The sequence below is a fragment of the Solea senegalensis genome, linkage group LG18, assembly GCF_019176455.1.
Source record: "Solea senegalensis isolate Sse05_10M linkage group LG18, IFAPA_SoseM_1, whole genome shotgun sequence".
Classification (NCBI taxonomy): Eukaryota; Metazoa; Chordata; class Actinopteri; order Pleuronectiformes; family Soleidae; genus Solea; species Solea senegalensis.
This window is the reverse complement of record NC_058041.1, coordinates 8,314,523-8,339,574: the sequence shown is the minus strand read 5'-3', so window position 1 is coordinate 8,339,574 and position 25,052 is coordinate 8,314,523. Positions and strand designations below refer to the sequence as shown.

Genomic DNA, 25,052 nt, shown 5'->3' with positions numbered 1-25,052 from the left:
CACCAGTGACGACATGTTTTAATACTCAACCATGATTCAGCACATTACACTGAGAAACAGCTGATGGGTTCGACAAACTCAAAGCCATCCAGCTGTGGACACACAGTATTTACATTAACCTGCAGCATCTGCATGGTAAAACATCAAGTCCAAGGAAGGAAGCAAGGACAGGTAGGAAGGAAGGAGCGGCGACGGGCTGGAGGTTTTATGTACACGATCATAACAACGGGCATTGGACACGTCCATGTTGGAGAAAACAGCGGTAGCAGGTTACACGAGGCTCACAACACAGTGGTTCACGACACATCAAAGCACAAGTCATATTACACTGAAAGTATAAAAAAAAAGAGCAAAGAAAAGAACCATCAGGGCCACATTTTATCCAACAACCTGTGGCCCCGTGAAAATAGACCAATGTTGCCATCTTCTGGTCAGAGCACACACTTCAACAGTTCTTCTATCTAAGTCAGGAGTAAGGATGAATGCAGTACACGTACTAATCTAAAGTCAGGAGTGGAAGCTACTTCTACCTGTCTATGTGTCTATCTATGGATCTAGAGCAACACGCGGGAGTCACTACAAAAGGAAAGTCTACGACGCGGCGGTCGGCGTCTGATGGCTTTGAGAAGAGAAAGAATCGTCCTGTACAATTTTAAAGGACCATACGAGTGTTTTTGCACGTTTTTTACAGGTTTTACGCCGACGAAACCTCATGTTTTACAGGAAACCACTGTTTCCTTTGTTTCCCCTTTGCACTGGAAATCAATTAGAAAGCTCTCAAAAGCTGCATTTATTTATTAATTAATTTAAAAAAAAAATCTATTATTGTATTGAAACTATGGCATTTTACATTTCTTGTGGATTCCACAAGTTTAAACAGTGTGTTCATTGATTTTTATAATGCATGGAAATCAATGGAAACCACCAGCTGCATGTGCAGAGGTAAAGATTAATGGCATTTCCAACAAACTTAAAGAAAAAAAGAGAGAGAGCGAGAGAACAGTTTCAAACAGTACAACTGTTGAAATAAATGTCCCTTTTATTGGGATGTTATTAGATTGAAAGTGGGTTGTGACTGTAAACACGCTGCCTCACTTTTATAGTCAGTTGATAAGATGACAAGACAACTGTTATGAGTGCAAATGGCAACAGAGATGCCGTTCCTGTTACACAAAACATTCTGTTCACATGTTTTTGGCCTGGAAAGTACTACTAATACTACTAATAGTGCCAATATTACTACAGCAATGTAAATAATGTTATTTTACACAGCATTTAAGAACTAAGAACCACTTTTTTTTATGTTAAATATGTCTCTGTCTCCGGTTTTGAGATGTCGAAAGCTGTTTTTTTAGGGTGTGATTGTGATGTACGGAGCAAAAACAAAAACCTGCTGAAACACTGGTATGGTCTCCAGTTAAATACAGTAGCTTAGTCGTGGGTCTAAATGAGCAACAGCACTTGCACCAGTAAAGGTATAAGACAACAGCCTGAAGAGAGGAGCCCAGTTTAAGAAAAGCAGCATCACCCACCCTCAGAATTTTCATCCATTTCTATTCTCAGCTGCAGCAGCAGCAGCAGCGGCAGCAGCAGCGGCAGCAGCAGCAGCAGCAGCAGCAGCAGCAGTATGGCCTTTATCTGCAGTAATAATCTCAGAGACACTGATGCCTTAACAATAAAATTGTGGTTACTGAACATAAATCCTCCAAGAGCGCACACGGAGGACACAGTAATGGGTTAGTCTCACGTCACCATCATGTTGCTAATATGCCATATTGATTTTTTGTTTTTGTTTTTGATTTTCAGGGTCACACTGATGTGCCAGGCTCAGCCTAAGCTCAGTGCTGATGCATCAGTCACTGGTTTGACTCTTAACAGGACACTGTCTCTCTTTTCTTAAGACAAGTTTGCCCACACCTGTGGTTCACAACACTGGGTTCAGATCTGACATGAGCACGGTCACGGCCATTTTTTTACAGAGCATCATTGCAGTCAAAGTTAGGTGTTGTCTTCCTTTCTCTTTCTCTCTCCCACTCTCTCTCCTCCTCCTCCTCCTCCTCAGGCGGTCACTTGGCACAGATGGTAAGCCAATAGCTGAACCCCATCAGTCCAGGATTTGTGTGTTTGTGTCTGATTCCCCTACACGGTGGGCGTGTGTGTTCATGTGCTGACGAGCGTGTGAGTGGTGAGTGTGTGTGTGTTTCACTTTGATCTCGCCGATTTCGTTGTTCTGCGGTTGCTCGTGTGCGCGTTTGAGCTTGCCGTGCACGTGGGCGTATTCATCTCTGCCTTCTGTGTGTGCGTGCTCCTCGCGCACGCGCGTCAGGTCGTTGTGTGTCAGATCCTCTTGTGTCTGATGGGGGGGCGCCCGCACGTCGACGACCTCGTCGATCCAGCTCCGGAAGCGACTGACCCGAGTGTACAGAGCAGGAGACGAAGGGTCAGCGCAGCTGAAACCCCCAGCAACAACCCCGGCGAGGAACCATCGACCCGTCTCACCCTGACACACCAGCCCGCCTCCGGAGTTACCCTGGCAACTGTTGCCATGGAGGAGGCTAGTGTCTGGAGGACTGCCTGCGCACAGTGTGCCGTGGCTGGAGAAGCTGTCACCATAGCGCTTCTTACATTGCCATGACGACATCAGAGGGACCCAGGATGCGAGAACTGAGTCTAGAAGAGAGGATGGAGACGAAGATTCAATGAAAACAAGCCGGTGTGTAACATTTAGCAGAGTTTATTGGCAGAAATCAAATATACTACCCATAAGTATGTGTTGTTTTGTATTTTGTTGGTTCATATGTGCTTAACCCTTAGAACCTTAGAACTTAGCATTTAAAGGCTGTTTTTTCCATTACTATGTTAAAATGTATATTCAGAGGCTTTAAGAATGTGTCTTATATCCTTTTTTTCCAGCACAACCTCTAGGCATCTGATGAAAAATATATATTTTTTAAATTTTCACCAACTATATAAACACATCTGATTGAATTTGTCAAATTTGGAAATCCTTTTTTATGTTTTTATGAACAAAAATAAAATAAAACCAGTCTATTTTGGGACTTTCGCAGTATCACTACTCCCGTTTGGGGTTTTTTCAAAATATGCCTTATTGAATGAATCATAACTTTGACTCAACGACACATAAAAAGACAAAAACAATGCATTTTGTAAAGCCTGACGATGTGACCTATAAACACACACCCCCACGATGTCCATATAAAGAGATGTGTATTATTCCTGGATCAATTGACCAAGGGGGCACCTGCAGCACTGATCTGTGCCGTGTGAGCACTAAGGGTTCATGTAAAAACTGGACATGAATTTGATTGGACAAACCAACCAGAGCATGTGTTTTGCATTTTTTTTTCAGTGCTCAGAAGTAAATACTGGTAGTTAGGTATTGTCTTTGGTCAGAGTTGAGGACTGATCCTCTGCACCAAACACTTCCTAAAGATCCTGAAGAAATCTGCTCATTAATATGTGAAAATAATCAATGAAAATAATGAATAAAAATATTTTTTAACTCAAACTAATTCACAAATTCTGATCTTGATCTCTTACAAAAGATATTTGGATAAAAAGCAAGTGGGTGAAAACACAAACCTGCGCCGGTCCATCCTGCACTAACGATGACGACACATGAAGATGGAGCACTCCCTCCCGATTCTGTGTCTGCGGCTGGAAGGCATGCTGCGTTCGTGTTAGGGTCGAAGGTCAGACAGTGACCCTTGGTGCTGGGCAGCTTCAGCAAGGCCAGGTCATGACCTCCGCTCTGACCCTTGTACTTCCTATGGACCACCACCTGCTCCGGAGTGACCGTCTGCTCCGACGCTCCGACACGCACCGCGTACTTGGATGGATCGCTGCCGTACCTGCAGGAAAGAGGGCGAGAGGAAATGGAATGAGGGAGCGGAAACCTCAGGTGTTTGGCGAGGACGCGAGTGATAGTTGGTGGTCAGATTTACCCTCTGACGCAGTGTGCAGAGGTCAGGGCCCAGCAAGGGCTGATCAGAGTGCCGCTGCACAGAGGACCGCCGTCTTTTCCCTCAGACTGAAGCCACACGGACACCTGCCACGGCCACGTGGTCCTGAAACAGACCGGGAGAGAATCATGTTCAGGATTCACACCTCAATTATCACTTAATCAAAGCAGGACACTGTCCAGAGACACCAGAGCCACAGGGGCGGAATCTTTCATTAAGATCACTACTGAAATAATGTAGGGGTTACACGGTGCTGTAGTGGTTAGCACTCTCGCCTTGCAGGGAGAAGACCCGGGTTCGAGCCCTGGTTGGAACAAGGGCCTTTCTGCATGGAGTTTGCATGTTCTCCCTCTGTGTGCGTGGGTTCTCTCCGGGTTCTCCGGCTTCCTCCCACAGTCCAAAAACATGCAATGTGGGGATTAGGTAAATTGGACACTCTAAATTGACCATAGGAGTGAGTGTGAGAGTGAATGGTTGTTTGTCTCTATCTGTGTGTGGCCCTGCGATGGACTGGCGAACTGTCCAGGGTGTACCCCGCCTATCGCCCGATGTAGCTGAGATTGGCACAGCACCAGACTTACATTTTACCAAAATGTAAGTCTGGATTCTGAAGAATTATTGTAAATAATGCACATTTAAAACTAACACTGATGCTAAATTGTGCTACATAATAGTAAATAATAGTAAAGAAGGTGACATTTGCACTACTTAACTGTGTGTCCCAGTTTAACAGAGAACCCTGTGTTTAAAAATCTAGTTTTAAGACTTATTTCTAAATTAAGTGACATTTCTCTATAAAGCTGTATTGATGCACACAATCTGTGTTCAATTTTTATTCTGGATTAATTAAGAACCCGGATAGGTTTCAGGGCCTCTGGGTATTTAATTAAGTCTGCAACATGTGCACAGTCGCCTGACAAAATGAAACAGTTTTCATTTAAATGAACCAGAACAGCTCACTCAAAGTGTTCTATTATATTTGTCATTTGAATGTTATTTACGTCCTGACTCTTACATGAGCATGTTTCCCTCTCCTTGGTTCCTCCTCTTTGTCTCCTCCTCCACTAGCTTCCTCAGTCCACAGCTCGGCTCTTGAGCCTCGGCCTTTGTCGGGAGCGACTCCTGCGGCGTGACGTCACACCTCACGCCTGCGTCTTCTCTGCGCCTGCAGCTCTGGAAGCTCTGACCCAGAGTGGGACACTCTCCCAGGAACTCCTCCTTGCCCGTGCACCTCACCTGGTCCAGGTGGATGGGACCTTTGCCCTGACCGAACCCTCCGGCAGCTACGGCTCCACCGCTGACAAGAGGAAGGAATATGAATCATCTCTGTTGTCCTTATTTAAAACCTGACTGTGTTTATTCGTGGACTAGGACATTAACCTGTGTCCGAGTTGTCTGCACACTACAGCGGCGTTCAGGTCGTTCCAGCCTGAGTCGCAGATACTCCCCCAGTCGCCATGGAGATACACCTCCACTCGACCCTCCTTTCTGCTCCTGCCTCCCACAAGACGCACCAGGGGACCTGAGAGGAGGAAAATTGATCTCATTTATATTCGTGTCTGTGCGTCTCCACAGTCCCGTCTATGTCCACTGACAGTTCTAAATGTCATCCACACCCTGGTGTCTGTTCTCATTCTAACGGCCTGGGTGTGTCCACAGGAGGCGAAGGACCTCTGGAGCGCTGACATAGTAAACCGCGCTTTATTCTCTCTGCTGTCGACATGTGACATTTCAACTCGTCTGGACACACGTACAGAGGCACAATGAGGGCGAAACGGCGTAGCCACAAAAGAAGACAGAAGTGGTTCTATTCTTTCACTGACAGACATTTGTCACTTGTGTTTACAATATAGAGACACACTATTACTATTTTCTTATTGTTAGTTCATCGTCAACTATTTTAGTAAGCGATTCAACGGTTTGAGTGCTTTTAACTCGTTAAATGTGAATATTTTCGGGTTTCTTTGCTCCACATAACAGAGAAAATCCTATAATTCCTGACATCTTATGGACCAAAGTACTCGATTAATGGAGGAAATAATCGACAGGTGAATCCATTATGATAATAATCGTTCGTTGCAGATCCTGATGTTCACACAAATAATCATTCTTTGTTGTTTATAACGTTTAACCAATTAAATTTGCTCATTAAGCCATTAACTCATCTTGTCTTTACAGCTCGAGTTCCTCAACCATAGCCTTAGACTAACTGTCCCTCAATCCAGATTAACGACCAAAGGAGAAGACGTTTTATAATCCAGTCCTCTGCATACTGAAATACCCAGTGTGAGGTCATCAGACAGGCAACATCTTCTTTAAATGCTATTAAAAATCATATTTTAATAAGTGCTTTTACCAGGTCTCATGTGGAGGATAAAGCGGTTGAAGATGGATGGATTTTGACTTTGTTATTTCAATCATTTTTCCACGTTAAAATGTCAAACATTTGCTCTTTTCAGCTTCCTAAATGTGAGTTTTTGCACTTTTCATTGTCACATAATGACATGAAATAAAGTTGTGCTTGACCTGTGGACATTTGTTGTTGAAAAGCAACATGAGACAAATATTTATTCAAGCAGAGTGTTTTAAATTGCAGTAAACATTGATGTGAGGTTACAGGGCACGTGGAAACTTTCTGTCAGTATAGTAGTTATTAAATACAGTATTATTAAAATGATGCCGTTTACTTAAGTGACGTGAAGAGATCAAAGTGTGCAGTGCAGTGTGACTGTAGCCAAACTGCTATGTCAATGTGGCTGATGCTGAAAGCCCCGAACCAGCCTTGGAGTTTGTTTACATCCAAACTATACGACCAACACGACGATATGTCACATGATTAAAGGTTAAATCCATCTGTAGTCTGAAACCTGAGGCTTCTTCTTAACCCAGTGACTAAATCATCCGAAGAAAGGAAAGACCCTTGTGACACATTTGTCAGCAGTGTAGTGAAAACACATCTGGTACAACAACTGCTATGAGCACAGGCTACTACGTACAGGCGTATTTGGAGGTGTTGGTGTGCTGACAGAGCGCTGAATAAAGTGTGATCTCAACAGAGGTTTAAAAAATAAATTAAAAAGGCTCAACCCAGGCATCAGGACAAGAGAAACTAAGCAGGTAAATAAAGCTTAATATGCTTCTTTCTTTTATTCAACCTTATCTTTACAAGGATATCTAATACACAAGAAATATACAAAAACAACCCAAAACTAATTCAGTTAAAAGTGCTGCAGTCTTTTTAATACTAGATTTAATGGCATTGTCCTCTTACCTGTAGACGGTGCAATCACCGGCACCTCGTTGGTCTCGTGGCCGGATCGACTCCTGCAGCGAACACCGACGTCCTCGCTGTGAGAGCAGTCGGTCCGTCCCCAGATCCCGTGCTGACAGTCCAGCAGCGACGTCTCTGACCCCTCGCACTGCACATCGTCCAGGAGGATCAGGCCGGCGCCCTCCCCGAACGCACCATCTGACACGACCTCAGCGTGACCCCTGCAGGTGGACGGAGGACAGATTTAATACTTTAATACTTTAATACAAACACTCAAGCGCACATGTGAAATGTTAGTTTTCGGAGACAACTCCGGATATTAAAAGAGAGTTTGATGTCATTTCATGTTATTTTCATGTGTGTTTTTTCCTCTAACTCTGATTTCTCCATGCAAATAAGCAGGTTATAGTGTCCTTAAACCGACACTGGATATTCTTCTGACCTCATTACACTGTCTTCATTTCAAGTTTCAAGCTATTTTTTACTGTAGAAAATGAAAAGTCGTCAATAACGATGTTCCTACTTTTAAATATTACATTTGAATAAAAGCATTAAACGGTGACATAAGGGGGCTTTTAGAGGATTCTTGTCGTCATGTGAAGTTTCAAACAATAGTACTGCGGAGATTTGGAGAAAACTTAAGGAACGAAGCACTGACGATAAAGATTAATGGAGTAACAATAAAACTTGTCCTTCATCATGAAATATAGCTATATTTAAAGCTTAACTTGAGACCCACCTTTTTAAACTGGGCCTTGACTTGATGTTTGTTCCTTTACTTATTTATTTAAACCTTTTTAGTTTGTTTCACTAAACATATACAATAAAAATTGCATTACAACTGATTTTAACCATAATTTCTATCTACTCATGCATTTTAATCTGTTATTTTGTCATTATTATCTATAGCTTTCAATCTGACTCCTAACATAATTATTACATTGTAGTTTATTCTACATCCTCTCACAGTTTTATTTTACTGTATTGTCTTTTTTTGTGTTTCTATCTTTAATTATTCCAGCTGCTTCTTGTTCATTCATCGGTATTTACGACAGTGTTGCGTTAGTTCTGTTTTTCTTTTGTTTTACTTCCTTCATGGGTTTGTGTTTCACTTTGGACGAGAAATGCTACATAAATACTTTAATGGAATAACAACAGTGATGATTTGTGTGCATTAACTCTTGTGTGTTTCTCTTTAGATGTTCTCGTCCTTGTCTGTGTCTTCTCTGTTTAAAGCACCAGGAATATTGAGTTCACTTGCTTTGCTGTTCCCAGGTGATGACACACAGAAACAAGCACACGATTACAAAACTGCAGCAACATGAGAACGTACACCTGTGCAGGTCTCTCTCTCTCTGTCTGTCTGTCTCTCTCTCTCAGAGTAAAGTAGCATCGCAGTCACGTGACCTGTGACGTCGCCTGTTTCTCTCTGCACTTTAAATTCACACTAATCCAAACTTGCTTTCTGTTCACACCCTGTCTTGATGAATTCAGAATAATTCATGCCAGATGTTCCACCTTTTGCATTTTTCCCCCGAACATCTTGGCAATAAATTACTTGTGGAATTCTTCACACAGACATTTAATTACTAAAAAAAGAAGATTTTTTTTTTTTAGTTTTGTTGACACTGTTGGAGAGAATAACAAAGAAGACAAATCGAGCGCAGTAATGATGTAATTATTGCTGTGGAAAAGTACGTTATATTTATCATGTGAGCTGCTGTGGCAAGTAATTACACTCCACTCGTCTTTGATTAGTGACTGTCCTTTATTTGTTCTTGCTGGTCGTTCCCCAGGTGATTACAGGAGAATTAAAATTTTGGTCCAGATATTGGTAAAGAAAGGTTTATTTACAGTGATGCTCTGTGGTTCATACCTGTAGCCCAGCTGTCTGCACAGCACCTCCGCATGCTGCTGAGTCCAGTGGTCGTCACACACCGTCCCCCAGTCGCCGTTGTGGAACACTTCCACTCGACCCTCCCAGGGACTGTCGCCTCCCACCAGACGCACCACGCCGTCTGAAACACACACGCTGCCGTGATTATTAAGTCCTTTGATGCTCTCACTCTTAACCTTGATAAATCATCTGCAGATTAATAATCTTAGATTAGAGGAAGGACAGCTGTCGATACTTGTGAGTTATTTTTTATGTTCCATTAATCCTGTTTCTGCTTGTCACACAGAGGATGCTGCTGCATCACAGGGTAATGATTTATTGATGTTTGGGGCCTATAAATAGCAGCTCATAAGCCCATCAGTGTGTGTGTGTATACATGTCTTTAGTAGGCTGTGTATCTTTGTAAAGGCCATTTTTGAGGTGCAAGACCTGGTTTTAGGGTTAGGGTTAGAATTAGGTTTAGGTTGCATGTGTGTGTGTACCTGTATAAGGGCTGCAGGAGACCCCAGCATCCTCCATGTGGTCACAGTTGTGCTGTTCCCAGTCACCATGTGGACACTGATCCAGGAAAAGCTCATTTCCTGTGCACTTCACGGCATCCAGCAGGATCGGGCCGGAACCCTGACCGAAGTGAGCCCATGACCAAGCCTTGGCCACACCACTGTAACACACACGCACACACAGGGACACAAGTGTATATACATTATTTTTTGTGTAACAGAATAGATTAGAATAGAATAGAACACAATAGAGTAGAATAGAATTGCATAGTCACTTTGTTGTCATTTCAGAATGAAATTTCTGTGCATTTACTCACCTACTGGTACTATATAATCATTCTAAATATAAGTCTAAAATATTGAAAAATGTGGGATAAATGGTGACATTTGCTTATAAATATGTGTATTTATCGACATATAGATATACACTGTCTTTTCCCTCCACAGGCAGAGTGAGGCAGGACCAGAGCAGGGACAAGAGAGGACACCCCTGCCCCGCCCCAAGCCCCCGAGCCTCCCCACCGATTAAGATGTGGTGAGTAAACCACACTATCCAGGAGGGGAACAAAATGAATAACTTTCACTTCATTTTCTGTGTTACAACACCTGCAGCTGTGTGAGAACTGCGTTGGATATTTATACTATAAAAGCGCACACACACACACTGCAAGGTGTCTATATTTGAGAAGATGAAATTGAACCAAATGCTGAACATGAAGGGATTCCTCTCTCTTTTCACAGCTATAACTTTTTGTCGAGGATGTGAAACCTTGAATGGTTGTATTTGGTCTCTGTGATTTGTGGTGGCTAATTGATCGAGCGGCAGAATAATTGATAATGACTAAAAAGTTTTGCGATTTCAAAACAAACATAGATAAAACAAGATAAAAAACATACCCAAAACCGAGCTGTCTGCACACGACTTCAGCATCCCTATCGTCCCACTGGTCGTCGCAGACAGAACCCCACCTTCCAGCATGAAACACCTCCACTCGGCCTTCAAAGTCTTCCTCACCTGCGACCAAACGCAGCGGAGGGCCACTGCCTACAAAGCAGGAGTTAGTTGATGTAAAAACAAACCAGAAATCCTCTAATTATTTTCCAATAAAAAAAATTAACCACATATAAATAAATGATTTAAAAAAATCAACAGGAATAACAAAAGAAAAGAGTCTGCCCCTCCGAGGTGTTGTTGGAGTAATAGTCCGCTCTAGTTGCCATGACATTGTAGCAGTCACACTGACCTTCTGGTGGCGCACACTGCACCGCTGCCTCGTTTCCATGGCTACAGTCGCCGGTGACGAACGTCCTGCTCCGGCACTTACTCAGGGTGTTCTCATCCCCGCGGCAACCCAGGCGCTCATAGTGAAAGAGGCCAGAGCCTGATCCAAACTGGGAATGCTGCAACGCTGTGCCAATGTCACTGTTCAAACAGAAACAACAAAGTGTTTCTCTTTGCACTGTTTTACAAACCAATAAAACATCACATCACCAGATTAATCCACAGTGAATGGAACCCTGCAAACAGATAAACAATAAAATGATCCATCCATCTTCTACCACTTTATCCTCCACATGAGGGTCGCTGGTGCCATTCCCAGCTGACAAAGGGTAAAAGGCGGGGTCACACCCAGGACAGGTCACCAGTGCATCACATAGAGACAAACAACCATCCATTCTCATACTCACACCTACGGTCAATTTGAAAACTCCATTATCTAATGATGTATATTTTCTTTTCAACACTTACTAACAGTACTCACATACTTATACTTAGTAGTATTTGAAGTTCTGTGCTTTTTTCCATTTTCCACTAGATTTGTTTCACCTACCCCAGGCCCAGCTGCCTGCAGACCACAGTGGCGTCTCTGTCCGTCCAGTGTGAGTCACACACCGCCCCCCACTGGCCGTTCAGGTAGACCTCCACGCGTCCACTGCCCGCGGACGAGCTGCCAACCAGACGAGCTGCGCCTAAAACCATCAGGGGGACAGAATATGACATGGTCTAACGCTCAGGTATGTGCTATATTTGTGTTTAAAAATAAATAGATATATAAATAAACAGAGAAGGCTGTCCAGACAAAACATATAGTGACTATATAATGTTTAATTGCACAATTATAATCAGGTGAAATGAGGTTTCTAACAAAAGTACGTGCAATATTCACTCTCTTTTAGCTCCTTTTTGTTCAGCACCATCTCCCCATGGATATGTGGATTTATACTATTAAATGCTCCAAAAACAGACATGTTGTGTAAATTACACACAGTTATTTGAGCCATTGCTTTTCTGCGTAACTTTAAGTCATGTGTTCTGCATAAAATGCCAAATATTACCACATCGGGGCAACTTTGCAGAGCTTTTTTTACAATATGTAGAACATTTTGCACCCTAAAAAAACAAGAGGCACTTAGCAGTAGTATTTTCATTATGATATCAACTTCTATTTCAATTTAAATACATTATAAAGAACCTTTAAGAAGTCTTGTACATATAAAGTTTAGGGTTTATTTTCAGTGAACGTACCCTGGTGACAGTCACAGTAGGCCCAACCTATGGCTCCAGAGTTTTGTCTGAAGAAACACCAGGGGTTGGACTCCCGGTCCGGGTTCCTGCAGAAGTTGTGGTCTCCCAGTCCTCGGCCTGGGTACTGCATGACATAGTCTGGAAACTCGGTCCACTTCAGACAGGGGGCGCCAGAGTCCGTCTGGGACACTGTGCCATTGTAATATCCCAACTCAGTGAATCCCTCAGAGCAGGACAGAGGCACTGCACGGAGACAGACAGAGGCAGCAGAGGGAGAGAGTAAGATGTAAAAGGAGGATGAGGCGAATAATAAAGTTAGGATGAAAGGAGGAGGATTTGGGTCAGGGAGGAAAATGTGAATATGTGGAAGTGCAAGTTTGGAGGCAGAAAGAAGAGTGGAATTGCTCTTTTTGAAAGAACATTATCCCCATGACTGTATTTTATCCGAACATGGAAGCTTACATGGATGGACTTTCATATGCTGTTCACTTCAGCAGCAGGATCCTTCCTAATGCACTCAACCCTCACTGATCCATGGGTGACATTTCCCTTCACCTTATATTCACCGTCCATATTTAACCCAATGTTGATGAGCACATATGTTCTGTGATCTCTGTATGTGAGTGAAGCTGAGACACAGAGAGAAAGAGAAAGTACTGACATCAGAGTGCAGCAGAATGAGGCCACAAAACAGATGAAGTCTGATAATTGATGAGCAGGAATCACAGTGCAGGACAGAACAAGCTCTGCATTGAGACAATAACAGACTCGCACAGTCAGAGGTGCTGTGTTACTGTCAAGGTGCAAATGGCAGATAAGATAAAGTGTTTCTATGTCCTCCTTTATGGGACATTTAATGTCAATCTTTTGTGGAAGTGCACATCATCTGCTATTACAGCTACATAAACACAGTGTCTAGATCCTGTATTCTCTTGAATGACTAACAGGGGGCGACTCCACAGTCAGTTTGTATGGTTTTTGTGTTTTTTTGCAAAGTTGCAGATGGAGTGGATCCTCACCAGCTTTTCCAAATCTGCTGTCTTCCAGTTAAAAAAAACAACCCCAAAACACAGTATGCGTATGCTTATGTGGAAGCTTGTTTTTGTGTCATATGGTGGCTTGTGAAATTGTGGTTGCTGACTGACATAACGGAAGATGTGGTGGTAATGATGCAGTAGCCTATAGATGCGCAGTGGTGTGCGTGCACGCTATGGCGTGTTTTATTTTTTGTTTTTTTTACTGAAGGCCCTGACTGAAACCCCACGGTACGCTACTACCAACTACTACTACCAACTACTTTAAAACAGGCTTCACACCCCACTGGGTAATGTCACAGTGGTTTGCTAGATATTCATAGTCCCCAGAGGATGAATCAGCAATCTCATATCTCTCTTAAATGTACATTTAAAACCTTTTTATTCTTTATTTCTTGCACCTTCCTTTCTTCCTGTAGCATTAAAGCACTAACGAAAGAAACTAACCTGTGATAAATGGTGGAAGTGATTCAGTAACCAGCAACTCTCTTATCTCTCTGCCACACACACACACAAACTTTATAGCTGACTTCAAGGGGACAGCGTCAGCAAAACATGAACCATAACCAGTTAATACCTAACGTTAACCTCACCACAATTCAAACCTCTGACCTAAATGTCTTCAGTTCCTCAGAAATGAGGTTCTGCCTCATAGGACTGACAAGGTCAGTGTTTATGCACTGAAAAGAGGTAACAAATACACAAGTATACACGTTTCCTCTTTTTTTTTTATTTCTATTTCTTTAAATGTGGCACTGCAATAGTACACACTGTGTCTATCACGTTATAAACTGGACGCCTCTCTATTTAATGGCGTTTTATTCAACTTCTCTATTTGCTCACACACGCACACACATACTGGGAGATAAGAGATGAGAGGAAGTGCAGAATGGGGGAAAACACTGAAAGCACTGGAGACTTTGAGAAACAGGGAATCAATCAGGCAGAAATGTACTAAAACAGAAACATATATCCAAACAATAAATAATGTATGACATATTCGGGGCTTTGGACCCAATGCAACTTCACAAGGAGTCAAACTTTAAAAAAAGAAGAAGAAAAAAGAGGAAAATGTTGCTGCTGTCTCTTTAAAAGCATGACGCAGAAAGAAAGTGAAAGTTAAGTTTCTTCGCTGGAAAAGACTGAGCACACACAACTCTCTCTACTGCAGTGCGAGAACACGCTCAAAACAAGTAAGTGGTACTTTCTGAGACAAATTTGAATCATAACAATTTTGAAGGGAAATTTTGAAAACTGGATATAAACTCTTTGGTAGTGACACGTAAACCGTCTCTTTGTCTCTCTCCTTAAGTCCTAGGTTGAGTGTTGTCAGTTGCTTACTTGTCTTTTGTTATAAATGAGAAACGTTGGGGATTTATTTAGTAAATTTTATTAAAAAAAAACCAAAACCCTCTTTTTTAATCGTTCATTCTGATTTTGAGGACATGTACTGAAATGTAACTTGTCTTTAACCCTAAATGCCCCACATTGTCAGTTATTCTTCTCTTTGTTTATTATGTATTATTATTTATGCGTTTTTATGTTCCTAGATACATAGGTTGTCCCGCCCGGTCTAAATTAATCAACGCACTCCACATGCTTATGTTTAGTTTTGTATTCTTGGTTAAATATTTAGATTTGTTTTGTCTTGACCCCAGTTCTCATGGGTTGGTCTGATTGTGGAATAAACCCCGTTTATTCCGAGCTGTGTATCTGAGAGCTGGCCTATCTATTACGTCACTTCCAGGTACCTGGCCAATCACAACACAGTCCACATTCTGGGGGTGTGGTTTTGGTCTGAAACAGCGCGGCTGACGAGAGCGTCAGTGAGGAGATATTTTGATCGGCTCGTTTGCAGCGATTAGGAGGTTTTTAATCACGAAAACAAGTTAATATATGTAAGTAGACCTCCATAACTAACATATATGTGTGATACAAGCATTCTATGTCACCTTTAAAATTTAAAAGTTTTATTGGAGGACATAACAAGACTTTGTTTTACTTTAATGTTGAAAATCAAGGTCCATGTAAGTACCATATATGGTTCCTTCCTATATATATAAAAGAATATACAAGAAAAATGTAATTCAATTAGATTTCATTGGTATAGCATACATTATCTGAAGCCACTGTACAGGCAACAACCTTTACTATACTATGGAGAGAAGAGAAACCCAACATTTCACACAATGAGCAAATGCGAGGCATCACAAATAAAGTGACGCCTTATATACGTTCACTGACGTTTCAAGCGTCGCCCGCTGGATGAAATCCATGTGTTTCTAAGATCTGGCAGTAACGCCCGGTAACGCGGATGTCTGCAGAAGTTACCAAATGTAGTTCTTTGCCCAGTAAAGTGTTAATGTGACTATAAAGACACCTTGTTGTGGCCTGACCACTAATGGGGCTTTGGAGCAAATGAGTTCAGTTTAGTGTCAGTCTGTTGACAAATGTCATAGATCTGCAGTCCGACCTATGAAAATCATTAATGCTGTCTTTTGTTTTGTTCTTCTTAGAAATGGCCTCCAGCCTTCATCTCTTATCTATGGAGCAGTTCCTTTGTCCAATCTGCCTGGACACGATCACTCAACCAGTGACCACTCCATGTGGACACAACTTCTGTATGTCCTGTCTCACGACACATTGGAACAACAACCCTGTCTGTCGGTGCCCGATGTGCCAGGAAACATTTGAAAGGAGGCCCAATCTCAAGGTCAACACTTTCATTTCAGAGCTTGCGTCACAGTTAACGTTGCTTCATATGACAGATGCTAACATCTGCAGTGCGGCCCAGCCGAAGGATAAATCTGGCTGTGCAGTGCTGTGTGATGTTTGTGCTGAAACCCAGCACGAGGCCATCAAATCCTGCTTGGAGTGTCAGACGTCTTACTGTAGTGATCATCTAGAGCCTCATCGTAGAGCTGCAGGACTGAGGAGACACACACTGGTGGACCCTGTGGTGAGCCTGGAGGACAGGATTTGTAAGGAGCACAACCACTTCTTTGCCATGTTTTGCACGGATGACAGTGTTTTGCTGTGCGACATCTGTGCCACTTCACAGCACGTGAACCACAATGTTGTTTCTGTTCAGCAAGCTCACAATGACATGAAGGGTCAGCTGAGAGATAGGGAGATAATCGTGCAGGAGATGATCAAGAAAAGGCAACAGAACGTGAGTGCCATGAAGGAGTCACTAAAACAAAGCAAGATAGAAACCACAGACGTGATCGACGACAGCGTGCAGGATTTCACAGCACTGGTGTCTGAGATCCAGAAGAGCCAGGTGGAGCTCGTGAAAGTGATCGAGGAGAAGCAAAAAGCAGCAGAAGAAGAAGCAGAAGAATTGATAAGCAGGATGGAGCAGGAGGTGATTGAGCTCCAGAGGAAGCAGGTGGAGATGATGGAGCTAAGACAGACTGAAGACCAGCTCAGTTTCCTCCAAAACTTCCCACACTCATCCCCACCAACGTTCCTCATGGACTTGTCCATGGTCAACTTTAACAGAACCTTGGAGATCCGTCACATGCAGAAATATTTGAGCAGCTCTACGTCGCAGCTGCGGAGGCTTCTGAATAAAATGACCACGGACATAAACACATTCTCTGTGTCAAACGTAGCCGCGCTGAGATACCTTCAGCTGTTTGAGCAGAATATTGAGCTCGACCATGACACAGCTCACCCACGGCTCATTTTATCTGATGATGGGAAACAGGTGAGATTCAACATTGGGCCAGTATTGAAAAGGATCCAGGCCCTGAAGCCAACCATGTTCATGAAACACCTTGCAGTTATGGGAAACAGAGGCTATTCATCAGGCAAGTTTTACTTTGAGGTGTTTGTGAGTCCAAAGACTGAATGGTCTCTGGGTATCGCCACAGCTTCTATCCAGAGGAGAGGGATTCTTGCTCGAAGTCCCCACTCTGGACTCTGGGCCATCTGGTTTCTGAAAGACAGGTTTGAAGTCTTCAGCTATCCAGGAGAGACCGTATACTTGGGGAAAACGGAGAGGGTCGGAGTGTTTGTGGACTTCGAAGAAGGTGACGTATCATTCTATGATGTGCAGACGGCCACACGTATCTACTCATTCACTCAGTGTGTCTTCCACGAGAAGCTTTATCCATATTTCAACCCTTGTGATAATGAATATGGATCAAACTTAGCTCCACTGGTCATTGTCCCGGTCAGTCGTACGTTGGATTCAGAGAGTCAGGGAATCGTGGGTTGATTACAAAAATGCAGCTCAGGTATATATTAAAAACTAACTTGTATTTAGTCTGTGCGTCTTAAAGATTTAGTGAGTAAGAATAGGTGACACTGCAGATTATACCTCCCTTTCCAAAGCACATCAGGGAATTACAGTGGCCGTCACATACCAGAAAGAATGTCATTCGTCTTTGTTTGCATAGTAAGCTTTCACTACAAAACAATTTTTTTGATGTTGCTTTTATTGTAGCGTGCGAAGTGACACGATATATAAACCCATAGATAAATCCTTATCCGTTATTACTATTCATATATTTAAGGTCTGTCGGCCTTGTTTCAGCACTACTGTTGGATGTTGACTTAAAAAAATATGTTGATTCTATTTGAACACTTCCTTGATGACACACAGTGAGCAAACAACAGATGCCACAGTTTGTGAATTTATGAAATAAAATATTGGCCTGTTTCTGTACTCGCCGCAGAAACATCTAACCTTTTAAAGCGCTGCCATAACAAGTGAACCTCCCGACTTGGGCACTGATGGGTGACATCAGATTAAGTGACAGACCTAAGTTTGGAGCAGTTGTTTTAATATCTCTTTTACATTGAAGACATTTTTCTAAATAAAAATATATTTAATTAATCATTATTCATATTTAATTTAATAATAATTGTGTTTGTGAGAGATTTTAGATTACTAAATTAATCGACAACTATTTTGATAATCGATTAATCGTTTTGAAGTGTTTTTCATGATTAAAACAAGATTTCCATTTAAGCTTCTTAAATGTGAATATTTTCTTCATTTTTTTGCTGTGGATAACAAAGAAATCAATAAAAGTTAATCAATTTTAATCAAGCAATAAAGTATGATGTAACCAAACCAGCCATGTTTTTATTGTGTTTCTCCAAACATAACCATCATAAAGGGGAAGCAGGACCTTTTCAACCTTACATTTAAATATGTGTTTGTTTGTTGTGTGTGGTTTTCATCATTAAATTACTCGCTACATTTCACTTCCTGCTCCCTCTTCCATAGCCTGTAAATCTCAGTCAAGCTCTTTAATTCATCCCAACACCCAAAGAGTTCACACACATACACACACACGGGAAAAAAAAAAACTCGCTCCTTATTGCCACGACAACGGTACTCTGCCCATCGCCATGGGAACGCTCAGCCTCCCTGCTCTATAATCCATTTCCCAGCCACAATGAGTATTTGACACGGTTCACACTTGGAGGCTTGCTGCGTGTGTGTGTGTGTGTGGTTGGGGGTGGGGGTGGGGGTGGCATCATCTACAAAACACACACTGTAATCGAAATTGAATTTTTGGGGCAAATTTTTTTAAGCGTTTTTTGGGACACAACGAAAGCTATTTTCCACATAATTTCCACCTGTCAAAAAAAGCAGAGATATTTCAGCACTGGAGCTGAACCTGAGAAGAAGGAGTTCCTCACCCCACCCCCCATCATCATTATTATCATCAATGCCTTCCACTTCTCAGGGATGTAGAGACACAGAAAAAAAGGGAAATTAACTGGGGGGTGGGTTCAGGCTGGAGGCAAGAGGAGAGGTAAAGCTGAGAAAAAGGGAGCAGATATGAGTGGATACAGTAAAGATGAAGAGGACAGGCAGCAGGAGAGGGGGTGTCATGAGTGTCTGAGTCAGAATGTCGGGGGCGGGGGCAGCCGAGCAAAAAGATGGTGTAGGAGGAGAGGAGAGATGGAGAAGGTATGAATAGTGTACTGTATTTGGAGTAACACCCCTCTCTCTCTCACGTACCTGAGTTCTGCACCTCGTTTAAGTAGCTGTCCTCAGACACCACCTGCAGACACACACACACAAAGCAAATTAGACGAGCTGGAAGAAAATTACGAGGCTGTTCCTGTGGTGTTTTCTGAATTGTTTGGTAAAGAGCAGAATATCTCGGGAGACGCGGCGCACACATTGACCTCCAGCCTAGAAACGAATAAACAGCCGCAATTCAGCCATTCATCGGAGGAGGAAATCACTACTAATCGCCTCGTTCAATATTGCTCTGTTCCTAAGGTAGGGGGTCAAGTTCAAATCAAACACTGCATTTACTCTGGTTCAGATATAAGCTGCTATATTATAGGCACTGTAGCACAAGTGTTAATGTTAATGGCTCAGTATAGGTACCAAACTAAGGCTTAAACAATATCCCCCTCTAACAGGAAATCAGCTATTAATCAACAAAATGTCAGATTTAATGACTGATGACATTTGAATCTTTTGGTTTAGGATCCGTCTGTTGCTATACGGCCGACTCTTTTCTGCTAAAACCAGGATGAGCCCAGGTCTGGACTTGAATACATGTTATTTTAAACTGGTGTCAAATGAGATGTGATTCCGAGCTGCCACAAATCAAGTATTCCAAACCAAACAATATAATAGACTTTGATGCCGCCCTATCAGGAGGACGCTGTGAATGAATATGAATAATTCATGTGACTGTATTCATATCTGCCACCTCAATCATTACATAAGTTTCCACCTTGAAAGATTGAATTCAGGTCAATATCCAACTTCTGAAACTTCTGAAATGTGTCTCCAGACTCCAATATATCAGGACGCTGAAAAACTCCAGCACATTGTCATGTTTATGTGGTTCCTGCAAGTTAACATGAGGTTCTTTTTCCATGTCTACCATGCACTGTGACATGAATGTGGCCAGTGAGATAAAAACCTACATTTTCTCATCAATGTACTTAATCAATAATACATGACAAACTGAGAGCATGTGTTTGCTGTTAGGACATTTTTTGCTCTCACTTTTCCTTGAGACGAGTCTAGAGCTTCAAACTGAATGAACTGACATAGTTTAGAAATATGGCCACTGTGATTAGAGTGAGGTGAGGCTCAGATCGGGGATAGGTTATGAAACTATTTCCACTGTTCCCAGGAGCACGGTGGCCTAAATCGTGGTGAAGAGGATGAAGGATGGAAACAAGCGGACTCATTTGGCTGCACAGACAGGGATGGAGGGAAAAGAGGTGACCAAGAATCCAGCAAGGACTCGTAAGTTCATTTCCAGATGAATGGGAATGGGATCCAGACACATCTGCCAGCAAGAGACTGTCTAGGGAAGTTGTTTTCTCCAGGTAAAGTGCAGGTACCTCTAGCATGTCCAGTTTACTTGAACATCACGTCTATGGAGCTGACAGGAGAATCTCTGAAGACTGTCCACAACAACGTCTTTAGACATTTGTATTCTGAGTTTAGTGCATGTTGGAAAGCAGCTGTAGAGCTTGAGATGGGACAAGATTCCAGCAGATTATTGCCTGAACAGGACTTCTAGAGCTCTGTTCGTGATGAGAGAACTTGCCGGAAGGACGACCAACCTCAGCAGCACTCCATCAATCAAACGTTGATGATAACAAAAGCTGCATTGAGTAAAAGGCAGGGACTTTGTGCTTGGGTTAGCTTTTCAAAAATATAAGATCAAAAACCTTCTTGAACAGACCAGTGATGGGCACCCACCAGGTACTGCTCATCACCTGGATGATACCATCATGTTCTGCAGTTGTGTCTCAACTGAGGGAAGAACTAGGAGAGAAAGGTCCTTCAAGAGCAACTGCTCCAATGTAATGTGATGACGACAACAAAATGATGCTGGGGCAGATTTAAGGACAAGTCACTGACTGTTCCTGTTCCTGGAAAAAAGACCCATCTGCATAGAGACACGAAAAAAGTAGCTCACAGACACTTCCTGTCCAGTCTTATGCAGTTTGAGATGGAAAATGGAATAAACTGTCTCAATCCATTTGTGCAAAGCTTTTAGATATACACCCAAGACGGCGTTCTGCTGTACTTGATGCATGAAAGAATAAGGCTAACATAGTTTTACTTTGGCATCATCAGTTAATGAGTGTGGGCTGATGGCACAAACTTTCAGTTTATTCACTTTAAAAATCAACAACCCTGTAAAGTGCAGTAATGTTGTCTGAGTACTTTCTGTAGCCATGCAAGGTTAGGCTATTATTGTGGTCACGCTTTAAGAATTACCATCGATAATAGGAGGCAGGATGTTTTTTACCTTTGTTCCTGCCAGTCGTCGTTCTGCTCCAGGAAGCAGAAGCCTCTGTCAGATTAACATAAGTGTTTTTGTTTTTTTATTAACAACCAGGGCTGTTGTTGTTTTTCATTTTTGCAGCCCGTTTGTAATTGCCATCCAATGAAGAATGACACGGAGATACACCAGCTCAGAGAGATCTGACATATCTGATGATTCTCAGCAAAGAGGAGATTAATTTAAAGGATTAATCCGACTCATCTGTGCACCAAAATACATATTCAGGTTTTATCTCATGCGCTTGTGATGTTCAGCCTAGATTGTATAATTCTGACTGGTTTTAGATCATGAAATTACCACTGATGTAAAATGAAAGCATCAACAAAAACAACACATAGAAATAACTCATCATAACTTGATATTTAACAGCATTAAATTAATCAAGGGGCCTCAAGCAAGTTTGGGACGTCTGGTCTGGATATACACATTTTGTGAATGAGTCTAGTCACTGACAGCAGGGATCCCTCATCAAAGGGAAGAAACATTACTCGGGTAAGACACCCAGGTACAAAGTGTACACACAAATGCACACGCACTCACAAATAGCACTAGACAGCATCAGATGATATCTGACAGTGTTACTTTCATTTTCAAAAAAAATAAGTTCACACGTCTACACAGCGGGGACCTGAAAGAGGAGGAGGAGACACACACAAGAACAAAACACACACACACACTCTGTGGAATAGTGAGGGCAACAAATTACAACACATTTCACCTTGACATAGGTGAGTCCTGCCGTGTGGTTTTTTGTGGTTATTCTCTTTCAAATCACACACACACACACACACACACACACACACACATCTGAAAGCAGTATGCAAACACATTCCAGAGGACATTGCTCAACCTAATGATATTAGAGTAGGGGAATGTGACCTGTCAGAGTGAACATGTGAGCTGATATCTCCATTCATATCAGTCACACAGCTCTATTATGGCACTAATCATTTATGATTCTCACACCTGCCACCCCTGCACACACTCACACACATACACACACACACAGAGGGAAGGACGGGTGCAGACAGATGGGAGCTTAAAGGGATAGTTCAGGGCTTCTGAAGTGTGCGTGTACAATGTAATTGTGTTACTAACAGGTGACTGCGCTCTGTGCACGCCCTGAGCTGATGAGCTGCAAGAGAGAAAGCAAACACGTTCTCAGCAAAATCACAGCTGCCAGTGTGCACACTAGGAAAACACTGATTTTGGCCACTTAACCAAAGCCTATGCCATCTTAGGTGTACACTATCTGAAGAACAGTCTTTTAGTATGGTTAAAATGACTGATTTTATGTTATATACAATTTTGAATTTCCACTCAAAGGAAAGTGGTCTAACTGTGAGATAAAGTGGCAAACCTGTTCTAAAGATAGTTTACACTTAAGCTGACGTAGTGGACCTTTTATTAAATCAGTTCTTACTCATGTCCCTGCTGACAGCCATATTTTTGAGTGAGCTTGCACCTATTTCTCAGCACAGGGGAGTGCAAAATCTTCAACTATCCTTTCACCTCAGAATACTAAGTTATGTTGAGTGTGATGAGTGCAGTTTAATAGATCCCACTGTTTCATTTCTTCCTGTTTTCCTTCCTGTTCTAGTGATGCCGACAAACACTGTGCTGCTGCTGCTGCTGCGTTCAACGTCCCCCAATGAGAAGATTTGTCTCGTGAAGTTGAAATGAAAATGCAGAAAGTGCTATTTGTGCTCCACGCACTGCTGCTCCCAGTGTTAGTGGCTCTAATTAAATCCTGCACACTGTTCTCCACTAATGACTTCTGCACATGCACGCAGTCCACACTGTAAAACAACACACACACAATGCATGAGACATGAAAAATAAAGCAGTATTTATTATTATTAATAACTGCAATTGATGACTTTGCTGCCCAGCTCAATTGTGATCTACCATGCTGAGTCAGCACAAGATGAAGAAGAAGAAGAAGAGGAAGAAGTCCAAGATTGTGAAGCTGCTGCTGGTTCTGACACCAACATCTGCTCCACTGTGTGAGCTGACGCGCTGTGACAAGCTTTAACCGCCCGGACAGGTTCCATTTCTCAACTGCACCGCGGGGCAGAGGCTTCCACTCATGATACACACGCCGAAGGAAAGGGAGGAGGGGTGGAAGGATGGAGAGGGACGGGGGGGATGATGGGGATTGTGCATGATTATGTGCCGTGCGCGTGCCGTGCGTCAAAGCCGCGCTGTGATGGCAGTTTCACCATTGATTGCCTAAATGACCGATTACAGGTGTTTGTGCTCTTATATCGGCTTTTGTTGGAAATGCGCGCTGAATAAAAAAACAGACCATCACAACCAAGACTGTACACAAGCACGACTGCACTATAGTTCCATACCTGGCGTTAAAGGCCGTCAAGCTTCTGTTACACCTGTCAGAATAATTCATTACTATCTAAAATACATGAAATCAATATTTTCCTTCTGTTTCTTCTAAAACGCAGCACAGGTCACCAAAGCGTGACAAGGAAGACAAATGGAGAGAAACATATCATCAGATCAAATTGTAAGACATGCTCCAGCTCCTGTACACGTACCTCCGCCAGCAGCGGCAGCCAGAGGCTGGTGCCGATCAAGCACAACATTTCCCGGCTGCTCAGAGTCATCCTTCCCGCCCGGTGTGTCCGTGTCATAGCCACAGATGATGATGGTGTTGAGGATGATGAGGAGGCTGATGTTCCATCTCCGTGAGGTGAACCGTTATTATTCTCCTGCTGGAAGAAACGTGGTGTGTGATGATGATGATGATGGTGGTGGTGGTGATGATGCACGCTCAAGGATGCAGGGTGGGGCTCTACACACACACACTGAGAGAGAGAGGGAGATAGAGCAGTGGTTGATTTTTGCAGAGCTCAACAATATTTCACTCAGGCTCTATATATATATATATATATATATATATATATATCTCTCTATATATACATATATATATATCTCTCTCTCTCACACACACACACACACACTTGTACAGCATTCATTGTTAGAACACTCATTCACCTTAACCTTAAACATCACAGTGAAAAGCCTAATCCTAACCCTTCACCTAACCCCTTAACGTTAACCATCACAACTAAATGTCTAACCTAACCATAACGTAAATCCAATTATAACCCCATCACCCCCACACACACACACACACACACACACATCAGGAGAGAGAGCTGTTAGCTTGTTATGCATTAGCAAATTCACTTCCATCAATTTGCACAGCCTTATTGCCAACACTTATTCCTAACTTTAAGCATAAACAGTTAATGCCTAATCTTAACCTCAACCTAAATTAAGGTTCTGCTCCTCTGGCACAAACACACACACACACACACACACACACACACACACCGTCTCAGCTATTTTTCTTAGGACACTGAATTGACTTCATTTGGTCAGCCTGAACAAAGCATTATCCCTGATCTCTCTCTCTCTCTCTCTCTCTCTCTCTCTCTCTCTCTCTCTCTCTCTCTCTCTCTCTCTCTCTCATTTCATACTCACTTACCTTAACAACTAAATGCTTAATTCTAACCCTTA

General features: G+C 42.5%; 2 protein-coding genes across 2 annotated transcripts; one reads left to right on the top strand and one right to left on the bottom strand.

Annotated features, from left to right (window-relative positions):
- Window positions 1–24,319, bottom strand: LOC122759304 (neurotrypsin-like). The gene is made up of 14 exons (XM_044014082.1): window positions 24,065–24,319; window positions 19,199–19,241; window positions 12,179–12,421; window positions 11,484–11,622; window positions 10,896–11,074; window positions 10,549–10,696; window positions 9,634–9,812; window positions 9,131–9,272; window positions 7,255–7,475; window positions 5,364–5,505; window positions 4,999–5,280; window positions 3,966–4,088; window positions 3,604–3,872; window positions 1–2,670 (listed from the first exon to the last, which is right to left on the bottom strand). Exons 1-14 carry the CDS (start codon window positions 24,158–24,160, stop codon window positions 2,105–2,107), a joined length of 2,772 nt encoding a protein of 923 aa, XP_043870017.1. The 5' UTR covers window positions 24,161–24,319; the 3' UTR covers window positions 1–2,104.
- Window positions 14,269–18,061, top strand: LOC122759305 (E3 ubiquitin-protein ligase TRIM21-like). Its single transcript, XM_044014083.1, has 2 exons — window positions 14,269–14,405; window positions 15,729–18,061. Exon 2 carries the CDS (start codon window positions 15,731–15,733, stop codon window positions 17,435–17,437), a length of 1,707 nt encoding a protein of 568 aa, XP_043870018.1. The 5' UTR covers window positions 14,269–14,405; window positions 15,729–15,730; the 3' UTR covers window positions 17,438–18,061.
- Window positions 24,320–25,052: the final 733 nt, after the last annotated feature.